Source organism: Anabrus simplex, chromosome 3 (assembly GCF_040414725.1).
Source record: "Anabrus simplex isolate iqAnaSimp1 chromosome 3, ASM4041472v1, whole genome shotgun sequence".
Classification (NCBI taxonomy): domain Eukaryota; kingdom Metazoa; phylum Arthropoda; class Insecta; order Orthoptera; family Tettigoniidae; genus Anabrus; species Anabrus simplex.
In genome coordinates, this window is record NC_090267.1 from 427452450 (window position 1) to 427471144 (window position 18695).

The 18695-nt window shown below is 39.6% G+C and overlaps 1 protein-coding gene across 6 annotated transcripts in view; it reads left to right on the forward strand.

Annotated features, from left to right (window-relative positions):
- Nucleotides 1-18695, forward strand: part of LOC136866455 (peptidyl-prolyl cis-trans isomerase FKBP4) — a 184173-nt gene that overhangs the window by 99517 nt on the left and 65961 nt on the right. For all 6 annotated transcript variants that reach the window (XM_067143414.2, XM_067143412.2, XM_067143417.2 and 3 more), the window contains exons 6-7: nt 1925-2075; nt 4995-5164. In XM_067143414.2, coding sequence (XP_066999515.1) covers nt 1925-2075; nt 4995-5164 — 321 coding nt within the window. The remainder of the gene's footprint in view (nt 1-1924; nt 2076-4994; nt 5165-18695) is intronic.

Below are 18695 nucleotides of genomic sequence, written 5' to 3' on the forward strand. Positions count from 1 at the left end.
TCCCAGTCCATTTTCCTCCTCGTACGTTACCTTTTCTTCCTTGGTCTCCCACTGCCTTCCAGCCTCGCACTACAATTATGTTTATATATACTTGTATTAAAACTGCTTCTCTTCATCATTTGATTTTATTTTCATCTGCTGAACTGATATGCATGTAGACCTGTACTGTTTTGGTGGGCATTGGCAAAGCGTCCATCATGTCCACAATCCATTAGCAGTGCTGGACATAGTAAATTTACCACTGCCTAATTTTCTTAACATAAAGCTAACTCCTGTATTTTGCTTTGTTTCATGTTAATAATTCTGTAGGCATGTGACCAGAAATCCAACTACATTCATTTTGGCCTTTCTATGTCCCTTTTCAGATTAAGCCTACCTCAACGATTCAAACTCCTAACGTTTCATGCTCTGACTTGCTGAAATGTCAATATTCATCTACTTGAGGATCACCCCACTCCTCATATAGTCGCCACCTGGAGATACACATGGAAGTCTATTTGACCTGTAATATTTTATGTGGTAGTCTGTCATCATTAGTTCATCATATAATCCTACAGAGAGGGTTGTGTGTGTTCGGGAGTTACATCTGTAATTATTTTCAGCCTTGCAGCAGTACAACATAAAATAATACTGACATGGGTTAGCTAAGGTCATTGTACAGTCTTCAAGCCTGTTGCCCTGATAACTTTTCAAAGGCTGCTTCCCTACTCTCCAACACTCCTCATTACAACACTGTCAGCACTGCTCTCCAACATGACAACATGCTCAACGACAACTGCTACTACTCAAACACTTCGCTACGAAGACACTATCTCAACACTCACAACAGTACTCCAACATCACTCCCCAATACACACTACGACGACACACTGTTCCTTCTCGTTGTGGCATGCCTGGTTTTATATTCCTTGTGATAAAGCACTAGAATCTTTGGGATGCATCTCGGGTAGGAACATTCTAGTTTTGCCTTCCAGAAAGTTCACAGAGACATCAGACAGAAAGCACATACAACAAGAGGCAGTCTTATGCCCTTGGGCTGGCTGGGTGCTTGCCACCCTAAATTCTAGGAAATACTGAAGGAGGCTACAATAGGGCTGACGGTCATATGAGCACGTAACAATAGTGGAGGATGATCTTGACAACCTGTTATTCTCACAGCTCTTCTGGGCTGTTTCATCCCTCATTGAAAGAGTGGCAGCATCAGTACTGTCATGATCGCAATCCATAGTGTCCAGAGTTACAATTTCAGTAGTAATGTCTCCCTCCTTTTCAAGTCCTTGTTTTATTTGTTCATACTGCACAATTTCTATTACTGTTGGTGGTTCATCTTGCATACTGCAATTTGTTGCCAACAAATGAATAATTACGGAATGTCTTGTACTGGTATCTGCTTGTAGTGTGATTTACAGTGTACTTGCTGGTTCTGTTGCACATACAGGTCTAAACCTACCTATCACCTTAACTTTCCTTAAACTGTTACGTTACACACATACATTGTCCATGTAGTGAAAACACATTAACTGTCAGGGGTGCGCGTGTGCGCGTGTGGTCTCTCTCTCTCATATTGAACATAATATTTGGCATGGTTTTGTATTGGTTTATGCTTTATCAGTTGTACCAATACCGATTGTAAAGGATATTTTCATGAGGTTGCCTTGCCAAACTGATGAATCACACTTCCAGACTCCTCTACAATGATATCAGTATGGACTTAGTATTGGTCACGTAGAGGTAGAATCAGTTACCGTTCGCAGCATAATGAAGCAATAATTACAAAGTTAAGGGTCAACTACACAAATTATACCAGTGAAGAATTGCTCCTGGTTACAAATGAATAAGTTAATGCTATTCATTTTGACATAACGTGTTACTCTTATATTTGGTATGGTTTATCGGGCTGCTTATTTAATTTTCTCTTTTCCAGTCTAAAGAAAGTTGGTCACTTGACAGTGATGGTAAATTGGAGCAAGCTAAACTTTTCAAAGATAAAGGAACTCATTACTTCAAAAATGGAAAATATGTACTAGCAGCAAAAATGTATAAGAAGTTAAATAGTTATGTGGAACATAGTTCAGGTAAGAAAGTTTATAATTTCTGTTATATTGAGCATGATTAGGAAATAACGTATATCATTGTATGGGCATCTTGTCAGAACACCTGACACCAGAATTAGCAGAAGAATAATTAGAAAAATTATGGAATAACAAGACCAAGATTAAATGGATTACATAAATTAAGGATGATGTTAAAGAATTCCAAATAACAATGATCTTAAGAATAGACAAAATTAAGATACTTAGAACACACATCCACACCCACCAGGCTACAGACAGACTAATAAAAGGTCTAATGACCTAGCTTAGGGCACTTAAAACAACAAATAATCCATCATCATCATCATCAGTATGTTCAGTCCTCGGTCCAAAAGCTGGGTGTCTTCTGAACAGATGTGCCAACAAGTGTCATGCGTAGCCTAGGTGTAGCTGAAGAGGCATACTAGGCAATAGAGAGATGGTAGTTTTCTGTTTCCTTAGTGGAATCTATTACATATCAATCTGCCAAGCCCATTGAAATGCATACACAAAAAACATCCTTATGAGCAACACTTTCAAACTATACATCACAGGGACTGGTCACAATAAAAATGAGTGTTGCTAATATTACTCGTACTTCATTTGTTTTCGTATTGCCCAAAGCCAATTCTGAGAATAACATAGATAGAAAAATGAACGTAACAAACTTGTTCTTGTTCATACCAGGAGAAACGGACTCCGCACATTCTATCTTGGTGGAGATGAACCTCAGTATGTTTGATTTCTAATGGCAGATACTGTAATTCATTAGTTGATATTGTGGCATCCCAATTCTGCTTCAGCAGGCTTGTTGTGTTGTTAACAGGTGCAGTCTTAATTTTGGGCACATTAGGAGATGATCATTGTCCATTGTTCAATTCCATTTGATTCATTCATTGTTGCGTGGCCTCTGGAGAGACTTGATACAGGTCTTTCTAGTTGACGTCCATGGGCATCCGGTGCGTTTGGGTGTGTGTGGTGGTGGTGGTGAGTAGGTAGAGATGGATTGAAACTGAATGTCAGCACATAGCCTACTCCTGTTGAATAACACCAAGGGATCTGCTAAAGGCTTTATGTTGCTATCCTACAGACAAATTGCCATCAGCAGTGTCATATGCCCTCACACCATGTGAACACTGCCTTTCATACCCTTCTGGCCAGTATTCTGATGGTGAAAATGTTTTCCACCAGTAGGACTTGAACCAGCTAACCATGGTGTCAGACAATACAGGCTTGACACCTTAACCGTCATCAGTTGGTAACTATTGCACCTGCGAAGATGCATGGCTAGTGCCTATAATGGAGGCCACTTGTGTAGGCTCCTTGGATCCACAGACTGTGAGAGACTTGGTTTCTTCTACAAAAATTTTGCAAGGACATCAGACGATACAGATTTTGTTTCCCAAAAGGGAGCCTGAAATATTTGTCCTGAATTAATAAATTCATAATGCAAGTTATGAACTAAATGCCTTCTATATGCTTAATTTGTAACATGCCTCCCCTTGTATTAATATACACCGAGTGGCCAAAAGTCATGGGAAGACTCTGAACGTGATGTTAATAACGAGTTGCTCCTCTGTGAGCCCTCTAAACAGCAGCAATAAGGTCAGGTATTGACTCTGCAAGGTGTTGGAATCCTTCTGGCGGGATCTGGACCCACGAATCTTGCACTGCTCCCCACAATTGTTCTTGTGTAGTTGATGCGGGGTTCATGGAGCATACACCAGCATAAACAGCATCCCATAAATGCTCGATTGGATTAAGTTCAGGGGATCTGGAGGGCCAATCCATGGTCATAATTTCACTGGAGTGCTCCTCCAACCACCTGCGTGCCACCACAGAGCAGTGGCATGGCGCTTTGTTCCTGTTGAAACATGGCATCTCTATCAGGGTACTCTAGGGCCAGAAAGAGATGCAGATGGTCTGAAAGAATATCCACATAATGTGCACTTGTCAGTGCTCCCTGCAGCCAGACAATGGAGCCTAATTGCTACCATGAGAATGCCGCCCAGACCAGAACTGAGCCACCTCTCACCTGGACACGAAGTATCCATAGCTTCATGGGGCATACGCCACACACTCGCACCCATCAGCTCAATACAACCGGAACCAGGATTCATCGGACCAGGCCTCACGCCGCCACGGTTCAGTGGTCCATTGCCGGTGTTCGCAGGCCCGCGCGCGTTGTTAAACTCTTTGTCGAGGTGCCGGCAAAGGGACAAGAGTTAGTCGTCAGCTGGTGAAGCCTATGCGGTGCAGTTGCCTCCTTACAGTCCTCCCATTATGGGTCTGCAGAAGCAACCCCGATTTCGTTAAATACTTGTGGTCTTCCCGTGCAGCGGTATACACAGGTGGTAATGTTCTTTCTGCAATATTAAAGATCCAACCTCATGTCTAATCTCCGCAATGCTATGACCCATTGTATGACCTCCCCCTGCCGTCTGTTTTCATTATGTCTCAAGACTGTTACGCATGCACGTGTTGTTAAAAACTTTCCGCTTGAGGATCATCCAGATTTCTCGTTTTGAAAGTTGGCAGATGTGTACTTGCTAGTAGATGTCTCATTCAACTCATCGAAATTAAACAAATTCAACTGGAACGTTTGTAATATTGGAATTCTGTCAGTAGAATGTTGAATCTTTCTGTATCCTTAGTACAGTTTTAATTTATATCTTAATTGGGAGGAGACCTGTTTTTTTACTCAAGCTTTATGTTTAACTTATTGATTGATGTTTATATGAAGTGGTGGTAGGAGTAATAATAGAAGATTCTGTCTTGATGAGAACGTATTTCAGACAATTTTTGGAATTGTATTCAATTAAAGATTGTACTTGAAAGGCATAAAGATTATGTTTGATATGTTATTCTGTAATAAGGAATGAAAAATGTGTTGAACTTAACTATTTAGTTTTGTTTGTTCAGGTTTTGAAGGCGAGAAAGAAGAGGAACGAAAGGCACTATTATTGGCTGGCCATCTCAATCTTGCTATGTGTTACTTGAAGCTAGACCAGTTCCTTGAAGCAAGAAATGAATGTGACAACGCATTAAAATTAGATCCTTATAATATAAAGGGATTATTCCGCAGAGGGCAGGTATGTTCTGTGATCATTTATGATTTAATTAAATTTCTATAGTAATTAGTTCAAGCTTTTTATACTTCTTGGAAAACTTGGGAAATAATAATCATCATCATCATCATCATCATCGTTCCCCTTGTCTAATTTGATCTTGAATTATGTTGTGGATCATTGATCTCCATCTCTGCCTGCCTTTCACCATCTTCATCAAGGACTTCTTGAAAGTTTGCCACTCTCTTCCTAAGGTCTTTTACAATTTGTTCTTTCCATTGTTTCCTTAGTCTACTTTTAGGTCTTCTCCCTCCAATCTCCATTTCAAGCATTGACTTCAGGATCTCGTTTCTCCCATTCTTTTCACATACTCGCACAACCTCAGTCTTAATCGTTCTACTCTCCCCCCCACTCCGCATACACCTAGTGTTTCTTGTATTTCCATATTTCTTATTCATTCCTGACTTGTCTTGGCCATCATATTTCTTAGGAATTTCATCTCATTTGCCTGGATTTTACTTTCCTCTTCTTTGGTGGTTATACAAGTTTATCTTGATACATAAAGATTGGTAGAACATAGTGCTTGTACATGATTTCCTGGCATCATGTTGGCGCTTCCTTACTCTATAACAGGGATGGCCACTAACCTTACTTCTGGGAGGCGCAAATTTAGGAAACGAAAAATTGGGAGCATATTTAGAAAATGGTATATAAAATGAAGACACGTTTGTCACTTTATAACAAATGAAGGAACATTTATTTTCTACACTACACAGAACATCATTTTTCAGGTACACATCAAGGAATGAGATTTTACTTTTGAGAAGTGCTTTTCTTTTGAGTGTTCATTTTTGCTCTTAATTTTTTGAAATCTGGCTGTTAATTGGTAAGTGCAGTTCGCACATGTTCACTTAAATGTTCATCAGTTCGTTCAGATCGATATGTAGATTTAATGAATTTATAGATGTTGATTCCCATAGGGAATCTGAAATATTTGTTCCGAATGAGTAAATTTATAATACCAATATAAATGGTCCCTTATTGGACATTATAAATTTTCCAGCTAACTCATTCCTGGTTGCCAGCGTTCCACCCCGTGCGCCAGGTTGGGCCCATCAGCCGGCACCCACAATAGTGTGCTAGGCGAAACGCTGGCAACCAGGAATGAGTTAGCTGGAAAATTTATAATGTCCAATAACGGACCATTCATATTGGTATTGTAAATTTACTCATTCGGAACAAATATTTCAGATTCCCTATGGGAATCAATATCTATATCATCTGATGGCCAAGCAGGCATCAATTTTAAGTCTCTCATAGTGCATTGGCACTGCCGGTGGCTACAATTAGCCTATGCGGTGGCCTCCACGGTATGTACTAGCCATGCGTCTTGGTAGGTGTGCTGGGTACCAACTGATGAGCCCAGCCTAGCACACGAGGGCGAAACGCTGGCAACCAGGAATGAGTTAGCTGGAAAATTTATAATGTCCAATAACGGACCATTTATATTGGTATTATTAATGAATTTAATCGTTGAGTACAGTGATTCACACACATAAGTAGTCCCAAAGATTGACATTAGTCTTTTGGCACACTGTTTTGTTAGTGTGTGTTTTTCTTCTGGAACATTCTTCCAAAATTCTATGGTAGAAATGTAACTTCGTTTGAGTCCTTTTAGTCCTTTCGTCCTCTTGCAGTCCTTGTAGCTCCAACTCTACAGCTGCTGTATCCTTTGTTATTGGTGAGGAAACAGGACAGCCATCGCCCACATCATCAGCAGAAAAAGGATTTTCCAGGGATGAAAATGAAGGTTTAAGTGATCTGAGATCATTAAATCTGCCATTGATTACTTCAGCAAGGCCAGACATTTTACTCATGTAATCTTCAGTTTCTACCTGAACGTCAGGAAGGTTTTCAGTAATTTTCTTCAAACATTTGAAATGAGAATGTTTTAGTCTGAAGGTCTTTCCCCAAAAGCTTCAACTTGCTATGAAAGCTAAATACAGTCGGGGCCAATTCAGAAATATCTTTACAAGGAAGATATTGCTTTGAGCGGGAGAGTGTGTCAGTGAGCCAGTGTCGTGAGGTGAAGTCAGTCGCATTCATTCGCTACTGCCTATACGTGAACATGACTGGCTTCACCTCACACGACACACTCTCCCGCTCAAAACACTTATCAAATGGAAGGCACCGGAACTATCTTCACCTCCCATGTCTTACCACTGACCTACAGCGCTAATAACATTAAGCCGCACATCACTGCTACTGACTGCCGCCAGCCGCGAGATGTCGTTAGATTGCATTAATTACTGTATATCATTTAATTTTACTCTAAGGTTGGTGTCAAGAGCCGCACAAGACTGACTCAAGAGCCGCATGTGGCTCGCGAGCCTCGTTGTGGCCAGCCCTGCTCTATAACAAACCTCCCATGCTCTAGTAAAACCCTCCAACTAACTGCACTCTTCTGCTTATCTCTTGGTCATTACCCAATTTTTATCTCCAGTTGTCAAGATTGGTAGAATGTAGTTCTTGTACCAGAGTCCTCTTTTTGATTTCTTTGAGTATTTCATCCATGAAAACAAATGGGAGCAGAGGTAGCACATTCCCTTGCCGCAGTCATATTCTAATTTTGAATTCTTTTGTGTCTCCTACATTGGTCCAAATTTTATAGGTGTATTTTCTGTACATATCTCTTATCCAGATCAATTTATGGGACCTCCTCCTACTCCAGGGCTAACAACATGCTGCCTTTGGGAATACAACCATGTGCTTTCTTCAAGTGAAGATTAGAATTAGATCTTTATTGTATTCACAATACCATGTTTACTTGTGTATTATGCTCCAACACATATTAGACATCCCCTCCCTTGGCTTTTTCGGACAAAGGAAATGAAAAAAAAAGAAATCTTGCATACAAGAACCCCCCCACTGTAATGCATCAGAGAACGATTCTGCTTCAAAGCAGGTACAAGCTTCACTGCAGCTCCGATGAAATCACACAGATTTGTGAATAGTTTCATCCATATGACTCTTGCTATGAAAACTCGTCAATCATGCCGTACATCTATGTTTCATAGTTAAGACATGTCTCCTCTGTAGCGTAGGCCTACTGCAGCTCTGATGATGTACAAATAGGTGAATAGTTTCTTGTCCGACCTGCGTAATTTAAAAAAAAAAAAAAAAAAACCGATCAGATGTAAGGCTTTTCAGGCGTTTGCTCTATTAACCAGCGTTTCGTCTTAGGTCTGACACTAGACTCATCAGAGGGGGATGTGTCAGACCCTACCCTCTGATGCTGGGGTGTATGCAGGTGAACTTATAAGAAGCCCATTATAAGAGGCACAGTCCGATAACTGCATACGGGAGATAAATCTGCGTAACTAAAGCACGCATAAATCGTGCTATATCTTTTTTTTTTTAAGAATGTCCGCCAGCGTAACAATCAGCTGCTGTTCCCGGAAGCCTGAATTTTATTCCTAATCCTGTACTGCCAGAGATTTAAGAATAGCAGAAAAGTTGATATGTGGTGAAAATGGTACATGCAGCTCCCCTGGGCTGTACCACCTCTGGATGAGGAAATGACTTTACTTTAGTTAAGAAATATTCACGGTTGTTGCTATTAATATAGCAAACAAAGTGATCGTTAATATCTCGTAACTCGGGCCATTATAGCCTTTGTAATTTTTTGAGCGAGTTAGGTTTAAAACGCAGTAAAAACAATCCAATCATAACGATTGTTTTACTCGCCAACATACCTAAAAAATAAAAACAATAATATTGATCCTACATCACCTCTTTTGCGATTTTTCGAGATGCCACACAGAATATACTGTGCGTTAATTTAAAAAAAAATGGGGACAACGAACGTGCAAAATTAAACATTGTTTTAATAAAACGCATTACCGCCACACCTGTTGTTAATCCATAAATGCGTCAAGCTTTCCTGTTGTTTATTTTTATTCTTTCCGTCGTGGAACTTCGACACTATCCAGGCACTTAGTAGCATACCTAACCTAAACAATGAGGTCTCTCTTATCACAATTAAAGCTGTTTAGGTAAATCCTGATGTGATAAATGTAGAGAACAAGCATAAAATATACCATATTAACACGAATAATCGCCACATACTTTTTACAAAAAATTAAGGCATGAAATCAGGGTGCGGGTTTTATTTGCGCCAAGGTTGGCAACGCTCCTGGTTCACATTGTTTTCGATGTTGGGTCTACAGTTACGCCTTGTGTAATTGTAGATGGAAGAAAACTGCCCCGTATGTCATATTTAAATGGAAGACGATTCAGACTTTTAATTAAAAACAAAAGTAGTTCTTACAGAGTCATTTCAATTTGAATATTCTCTGTGTTGTGATAGAACGCTTCTTCCAGAACGTGCAGGGTTAGCTTTCCTCACTTTCGCTCGCTTCAGTGTGTCTACAGTGCGTTTCATCTTTGCTAAGTTTGAGAGAAATCATAATTCGTTAGTATGCAGAGTTTTAAGTATCGTCACAATATCATTTAGCAGGCAGTGTGTGAAGAAACAGCATCCGCGCACACTGGTGATGCTGACAGTTGGCAAAAATGCGTAGCTCATAATAATAATCAATTGGTACGCACTGAATCTCTTCTTTCGTTGCCTGATGTTATGTTTGCTGGTAAGTTATCCAAGTGCATTATTTTGAATACTGTAAATGGGCCTCGTTGGAGACATTTTGGAAATTGGTATTATTTCCATGGCATTTGAAAGATTTAAACTGTGAATCAATGTAACGGGTCTTATAATATTTTGTGACGCGGCAAGGGTTGAAGTTTCTGAATTACGAGTTGGTGGTTAATTCGAAATCACGTCATTCGAAGTCACAATTTTGCATCCCTACGACTTCGAATTAACGAGATTCTACTGTATCGCAAAAGTAACAGATGAGTTTGCAGGTGCACCTGTTGTCTGTTTCAAGTGTTTACATTGCACAAAAAAAATTATCCACCACTGGTTTTATTACTCTCGGAGTAAAAATATCATCTCAGATATGTTTCAGGCAAAGTAGCTATATCTGGCATGTTCATATTTGCATAAAGACCACGTGTAACTCGGAGTGATATGAAATATTTATGCCTACTTTACTCTTTCGCTGGAAGAAATTTTGATTCATTTCATTTTTTTTTTTTTTTTTTTTTCAAAATTATCCTTCCAAAATTAGGGTGCAAGGATTATTCGCGTAAATACAGTACTTGAAAGTAAAGGTCTGGCTTTCAATATCTGCAGTTATCCAAAGAATGCTTCCAATCACTACGTATTACATTCGGAAGTACAACTTGTAACATACACTAGTTATCAGCTGGATTGGCACGCTTTCTAGAGCACTACTTTATTCAGCAGAGGTGGCTTCTGCTACATGTGCGACAACTGGGAATAATGGAGACCATCTCCAGAAACCATTTGCAAATGGATTCTCACTGTTTGAACACTGTAGTCGGGAACGAAACTATTTTTTTAAGTTTCAAGAAGACGTGATATCTAATACTCTCAGTTGTCGTGAAGATGACGTCATTTAGAATGACGACACGCTGGTAGCAGGGACGTTGGCGGCACAAGATGATGATTCAAATGAAAGCAGTGATCAGGTTTACTGTGTGGTAGGCCTACTGCTCAACTGGCTATTAAGTTCTTCTGTATTAGTATTTCATAATATGGTACTCGTATCCCTTTTCTCTGTGGGGTCGAGTGTGAAGTGAGACGAATCTTCGTAGTGAGGGTTTTTTGACCAGTTGCCCTTTCTATCTTCAACTTCATCAGAAGAGTTAATGAGATTAAATGAATTACGTGATATAAGAGTAATTAAAACTGTCTATATTTAGTTCACATGTAGGCCTAAAAGTCATGTGTTCACCATTTTTTTTTTTAATTTACAAAACTGCCTTTGAATAGAAATGGCTAATAAAACTTCTTTAACAAACCTACTTAGGTGGTTTGAAAGGTTCTCGGAATGTACTAGAATTAAGTATCTTACCTCGGTGGACCTGCTTCTATTTTTCAACATAGTCTCCCTGTAGACTAATGCGTTTGGTCCAGCGATGTTCCAATGCCTTGATTCCATCTCGAAAATGAGATTCCTCCAGGCCTGCAAAATACCTCTCCAATTCGGCTGTCAGTTCTTCCCTCTTAGAAAATCTCCGTCCACCGAGGAGAATTTTCAGCTTGGGGAATAGATGAAAGTCTGATGGTGCCAAATCAGGTGAATAAGGTGGATGTGGCAACAATTCGTACCTCGGTTAATGAAGTTTTACCATGGCAATAACACTTGTGTGCGGCGGAGCGTTGTCCTGATGAAAGATGACCTTTTTCCTTGCCAAACCAGGCCTTGTTTTGCGCATCTTTTCCTGTAGTTGGTCTTTGAGGTTTGCATAGTATTGCCCCGTAATTGTTTGGCCAGTAGGAAGATAATCTATCAGCACAATGCCTTTTGCTTCCCAGAAAACTGAGGCCATGACCTTTCCGGCCGAACGCACTGCCTTTGCTTTCTTTGGTGGTGAATCAGCATGTTTCCACTGCTTTGACTGTTGTTTTGTCTCTGGGGTATAGAGTGGACCCGAGTTTCATCTGTAGTCACAAACCAGCACAAAAAATCTTGTTGGTTGCACTCAGAAAACGGGCCAGGCTTAGTTCGGACATTTACAATCTGGTGCGTTTATTGTCCAATGTCAAGAACCACAGCACCCATTTTGCGGATAATTTTTTCATACCCAATTCTTCGGTTAAAATATAATATACCCATTCAGAAGACGTCCCTACAGCTTCAGCAATCTCCCGCACTTTCAGTCGATGATCCTCCATGACCATTTATTGCACTTTTGTGATAAATTCTGGGGTTGTAACACTTTTTGGCCGTCCACTACGCGGATCATCATCTAAGCTCTCCCGACCAAATTTAAACTCGCTGGTCCACTTGGCAACAGTTGAAAATGAAGGAGCAGAGACCCCAGTGTGTTCTGAAAGTCGGCATGAATTTCCTTTGCTTTCGTACCTTTCTCTACAAAGTATTTAATCACTGCTCGAATCTCAGTTTTTTCCATTGTCACAAATCACAACGCTGAAACAACAGCAACAACAACAACAAAGAGTCGTCACTACCACACTCCTGCAGCTAGAGCACTGACGCGCCACGTGTTCACTCACAAAGGATGTGTGATTATTGCGCGGGATCCTCATTGCTCTAACACTGACATCTAGCGGCGATTCCGAGAACTTTTCAAACCGTCCTCGTATGAATGTATTAAGTTTGTTAAAGAACAATGTTGAATGTTTATATGTACAATTTATAGCTCTTTATAGCCTAGAAGTCATGTGTTCACTGCACAAAATTTGAGGTTATCCCATATTGGACCCTCCTTACTTTTTTGGCTGTCAATGTGAGGGGAGGAAAGGGTCTAATACGTGAGTAAATATGGTATTTTTCCACAATTCGTCGCATTGCAAATGTCAGGTTCACTGTGTTCTTTGACTATCAAATTCTTGTTGTTCCTCTTTTTGTAGAATTCTTGAAAACATTTTCAGTACAACAGTCAGTGTAATTCCTCTGTATTTTCTACAGTCTTTCCATTTCATTTCTTAATGTAGGGTAGTACCTTTTCCCAACTTTCTTCTGTTTCCAAGCTACTTTAAACGTACCTGGGGAGTTCAGATAAAAATGTAACATTTTAGAGCCCCAAGTTTGAAAATTTGCCGTTTTAATTGCCATAAGATTTATTTGAGCATAATCAGCATTGAGATACTTGTTATTTATTTGTAAATTAAACACCAATTACATTCTACAGATGTATTATATTAATTAATTTTAGGATTTATTTTATAGTTTATGTAAATTATATGTTAGGCTAGTGAGACTTGTGCAGTCTGGATAAGCTTTGCATAAACAACATTCTTGAGAACATAAATAAACTCACTGTACAAAAAAATTAGTCACCCCTGGAAAAATCATTTAAAGCATCTTTAAATACTGTGTAAATCTGCCTCTGGACTTGATAATTGCCTGGATTTTGTTAGGAAGCAAGTTCACAATGTTGCGCAGGTACGCGACGTTCAGGTTAAGCCACTCGCTGAGGATTTGATAGCACAATTGCACCAAATTGAGGGGATGCTAATATCTGCATTTTATCCCCTGTTCCAACCTGTCCCACAGGTTTTCAATGGGGTTCAGGTCAGGTCATTTTGCAGGCCATTCGAGATGTAGTAGGATGGGGGAGTGTTCATAAAACCAGTCACATAAATGCGTCCAGCCCGATGAACTTTGCAGTCATCTTGAAAAATTTCAGTATCAATAGCAAACTCATTATACAGATATTGACTGAAAGGCTACATCCGATCATTCAGAATTTTTTAATAAACATGCTCGTTCATATTAGTGGTCACCTCAGTGAGTGGGGCCCAATCTGTCGCAGGCTCACCTCCGGCTTGAAACTGCCTGAACTCGCACACATCCAGGATGAAATGCTTCATTTGACCTTTGGTGCACTTGATAATGTGAGTCATTGTAAAACAGGCAAAAGTGTTATTCGTCAGACCTCATTATGTTCCGCTAGTCAGCTACTGTCCACGCTTGATGATTTCTAGCCCATTGAAGACGTGTAGCTTTATGTGCCTGTGTGAGAAATGGCCTCTTGCGAGGTAACAGACTCTAAAAGATCATTTGCATGCGGTTCCCATAGCAATGTTCTCTTGCTAACAGGTTAGGATGGACCTTCATTCACTGACTGCAGCAATTCCTGGGTTTGGAAGCGATTTTTATTCACAAGCCGTGAAGCGCGTCTCCAGTCCCTCTGTTACAATCTATTTGTGACCACAGTTCTGACGTCTTGTTTTGTGGCCACGTGTTGTACTCCACTGCTTGCAGACACGTTGAATTGTCCGCTGCGAAACACTAACAAATCCAGCAACTTCACACACCGTATGGCCACGAGAACAGCCAAACACTATTGCACCTTTTTGCCACTCTGTCACATTCTTACATTAATGTTTTTGCTGATTGCTACTGCCTTATGCTCACATAGAGGCAGTGTGCGTGCAGCTGTGCATGGGACTTGTTCGCTACACCATCTGTACAGGCTTAAAGATCCATCTGAGTGTGCACACTACGGTGACTAATTGTCCGGTGAGCTTAGATTCCTGAAATCCCAGTGTGTGTTACCATGTCCAAGGTCGCTATGAGACTGAAAGTATGATTTGTAGAAACTAAATATGAGCCATGTAACATGGAGAAGTAGTGTTCTTTCTTTGTTTTACAATATGGAGAAAGTTCCCAAGGGGCGTGCCCAAATACAGTAGAGGCAATACGCGACACTCGGCGTGATATCGAGGGACAGCTATTAGAGCTCTCTCTAGTGGATTGACCTGAGAACTACTGATTCTGTCATAAGAGCACGTGTATTTGTGTGTGAAGTTCTTAGCATTATTTATGCGTTTTCAGAGAGTTGACATAATTAAATAGTAGCGTGTGTCATTCCTTGATATCTCCTCTCAACATGAGGGGAAAGGTATGTGCTGTGTTTGGCTGCAGTAACTATAAAATAGAGAAGAATACACGGTCTTTCTTCGTTCCCCTCGTGACAAGAAAATGTAAGTAACATTGTGTTTGCATATATATTCTTCCAGTGACAAAGAGATTTTTATACTACTTCATAATCTTCTGACCTGCTCGACCCATATTTTAACTGGCTTAAAATATAATACGCATATTTTATTGTGTAGTGCAGCGGTTAACCTTCAATACCGATGTGTTGTTGTAGGTGTGATCTGTGGGTTCGATTTAATTCAGGAAAATACACATGCATATGAGTGTGGCTGGTTGTTTTCCAAGTTACCCCATTTGGAATGCCATGCGTTGTCAAGCACTGAAGAAAATATGGGTGATTTAAGAAATGTACATATTTTGTTGGAACAATATGATGATGCAAATTTGCTTTACCCTAATGTAATGGCATTATGACGAGTATTGCTTATAGGGGAAGTTTGAATATTTTGGGCTCTAAATTTATAGATTTTCTTTCTGTTAGTAGGCTTCAAGTTAAAAGGAAAATTGTCCAGCTCTTAAATGTAAATGCATTGAATCGTGTGTAAGGAATGTGCCGATATTTTTGTTGACAAGTGTTTAAATATGATGATACAATGCTTTTTAAATGAGAAAAAAGAAAAATCTAGCCGTGAACGTTCGGACAGGAATTCTAAACTAAAAAAGTAATGCATAAATGAAAGATCAAGCCCTTTCACAGCAATCCATTTCACATCTTGATTATATGTCTAACTAGCTGATGTACCCGTGCTTTGCTACGGAATTCTACATTGTATACAGAATTCTATTTTAGGAAGTGTACACGTTGTGAGCAAGATTGTATGAAATTGTATAGCTCTTAATGTTACCCTAGAAACACAACGGGGAAGTCACCAAATATCTTTTCTCATATGAATACTGAGTTACGAAATTTTCACTGTAATGGTAGACCCGCTTGCATACCATCAGTCATAATCAGGTTGGGGAGCTTTATTATAACGGTAGACTCTCACTCCCCACCTGCCTTTTTACATCCTCAAAAAGACTGTCTTAGTGGTTTTCCCCACTAAAATGGACATACATTACAATGACGTCAGTAGGAATGGCGCGATTAAAAGCAATACTTTCATATGAAATACTCGATTAAATGAAAAGGCACACATTTTCTCACTTAACGAACAGGACTAAGCTGTTAATCTAACAGTCCAAAGTTCCAGAGCTGGAATGACTAAGCCGCAGACTGCTGTGAGCCGTAAACACTCTTCGTCCCTTTTCGGCGGGGAGGGGGTCGAATAGTGGAGACTCCCAGGGCAAAAACTATGCCCTTTTACTACTCCTTTTCCTACGAATAACCGATGAGTCGGAAGGTATCAATTCACTACACTGGCGGCGGAAAAATCTATCTGACTTGGAGGCAAATTTTCCCTCAAGCCAGAGGAGAAACCCCCCTCTTCACTGCTAATTTGGAATTAAATGAATGTAGAATTTAATAAAAATGAAGAGGAAGAAGCTTTTCTTAAGAAACGGCTCTTTTCATGATTGAATTTTGAGTTATTTAGTGAATTGTGGTGCTATAATTTGAAATAGCCCTGATTGTTATTCTAGACCAGGGCTACAACAACTCTACTAAGTGCGCCTCTGCTTTAAGTATGCTCACTGCTCATTCAAAACAGCGCGTCAGAGTAGGGATCGAATAGCTGGAATACTATGATGAACTAGTGTGTTACGTACCAGCTGTATCAAAAAATGTATGAACCAGAGGAATGGCATGCTAAAGAAGGTTTTCAATCTTCCCAGCTATTTCCCACCAATATTCAGGCAGGCTATTTTACTGTACTCGGTACGCAGCAGTAATCCCATCTATCGGAGTTGAGATGCAGCATAAGAGACAAAGAACATCACAACAAACAATGGTCAATGTAATGTTATTGTTGATCAATGTCATGCGCTTTCGATATTGTAGGCCTTCACATTTAGTTTCCTTCAGACTCTGAAATACCACTCTTATCATAATCGGTACGTTAAAACTGAATAAAATATAAATGACCGGAAATTGTATTCTCTATAACTTTTGTTATGTAGTACTTTTCGATAGAACCAATAACATAGATATTTAAAAATTATATTTTAGGCGCTTTCCCCTAAACTACAATTTCATCCAGGATGAATAAAATAGGGATGTATAGAACTAGCACCGATAGAGCACACTGCTGTTGTACTGGGTAGGCGCAATGCGCTCTTCATTTGTCTACTGTGTACTCATGCCGCTAAATATCCACGAATTTAAGTTGCTTAAATTGTTATTTTCGTGACTATGCCGAGCTATTGCAGTGTTCCTCTTTGAAAAAATCAGGGAAGCTCATTTTCGTTTCACCAGTTTCCACAAAATAAAGAAATGAGGAAGAAATGGTTACATGCTATTAGAAGGAAACATTTCAGTTAGAAGAATCTGACCGAAAATATTAAAGTGTGTTCCCATTATTTTCAACCCGGTGACTTCACGAAAACTTTGTTGGAAGTACGATTTACGAACGGAAATAATTCCTATTTTCTACCTACAAACTGATTAGGCATTTTGATAACAGCCGCCGAATTTATGCGTTTGTATTTAAAGGTGAGAGATCAAGATTAAAACAGAACAAAAACAATGAAGAGGCCATACACCAGAAAATTGACGGAATACCACGATAAGCCTACAATATCGGAATATGCAGAAATCCAGAAATCACCTCCATTGAAGTACGAGAAGAAGTCGTGAACATACCGGAAGAAGTGAATGTTACATTTTTTTGGCTCTCATTTTCATGTACTGCCAATTTAAAGAATTGAACATTTGGCCTGATAGAGAAAATGCCCTTGAAAACAGCCCCCTTGCTTTCAAACAAAAATACCCCTTGACTAGAGTTATAACTGGTACAACTGAGATTATAATAGCAAAAAATACTACAGGTAATTTGGTTGTTGAGCAAACAATGCGTAATCCTGATGCCATATTGTTTTATAGAGGATTTGTAGACGTCCGACATTGTAATTTGGTATTTGCTCCTCTGGGAGAAAACAGATACAATTTACAGATATTCCCTCTTGAACTCATACTGTGTTTCTTCTTGACAGTTATGAAGCTAAGGACCAACAAATCTGACAAAGAACTAGGCCTTAACTTCGGAATCCATTATTTAATGTTTGGATCAATTTCATGTACTGCCAATTTAAAGAATTGAACATTTGGCCTGATAGAGAAAATGCCCTTGAAAACAGCCCCCTTGCTTTCAAACAAAAATACCCCTTGACTAGAGTTATAACTGGTACAACTGAGATTATAATAGCAAAACTTGTTCCAAGGGCAAACATTCCACTTTCGTAGGGCTAGCTGGCCTCGACCGTTTGGTAGGGCGATGCTGAAAAGTTTATACATTTTGGCTGCATGTTTGAACACTGAATAATACCAGTTTTGGGGAAGTACTCTAATGCGTAGCTTACAGCAGCAATGTGCTTATAACATGCCTTGGGGCCTGCTCCAGCAAAACGTTCACATACCTTCCTATAATGTCACCAGGTACTCCTAAAATAAGCTTCCCATTACAGGTCTTATGTTTTGTGTACTCGGATTTCACAGCACTGCATTTTAGAATTTCACCCGACTGAAATTAACCTTTTATAATCAAAACAAACTTGTCACTGAAAAGTCTGTATCCAGCATAACACAATGATTTGTAGTTGGAAACAGGTGCTCCAACTATTTCCGATTTTCTAAATACGAAATAATCCATCAGATGGAAATTTGTGATAGTGATCTTCACCTTATGGCTGATAGTCAAATATTCAAAGGAACCGGCACTGGTAAACTCTAGAATATTCACATGCTTTTGGTGGTGGACAAAGGCTGTATCTGCAGTTTCATGTAAGCCATCAACCTTAAAAGAAACACATGAATCGAAGTTTATAAGCAAGGGGAGCAAGTGTGTGTTTAAATATCTATTTATGATTTAAATCTTGTGGATGTACATATATTTATCAAT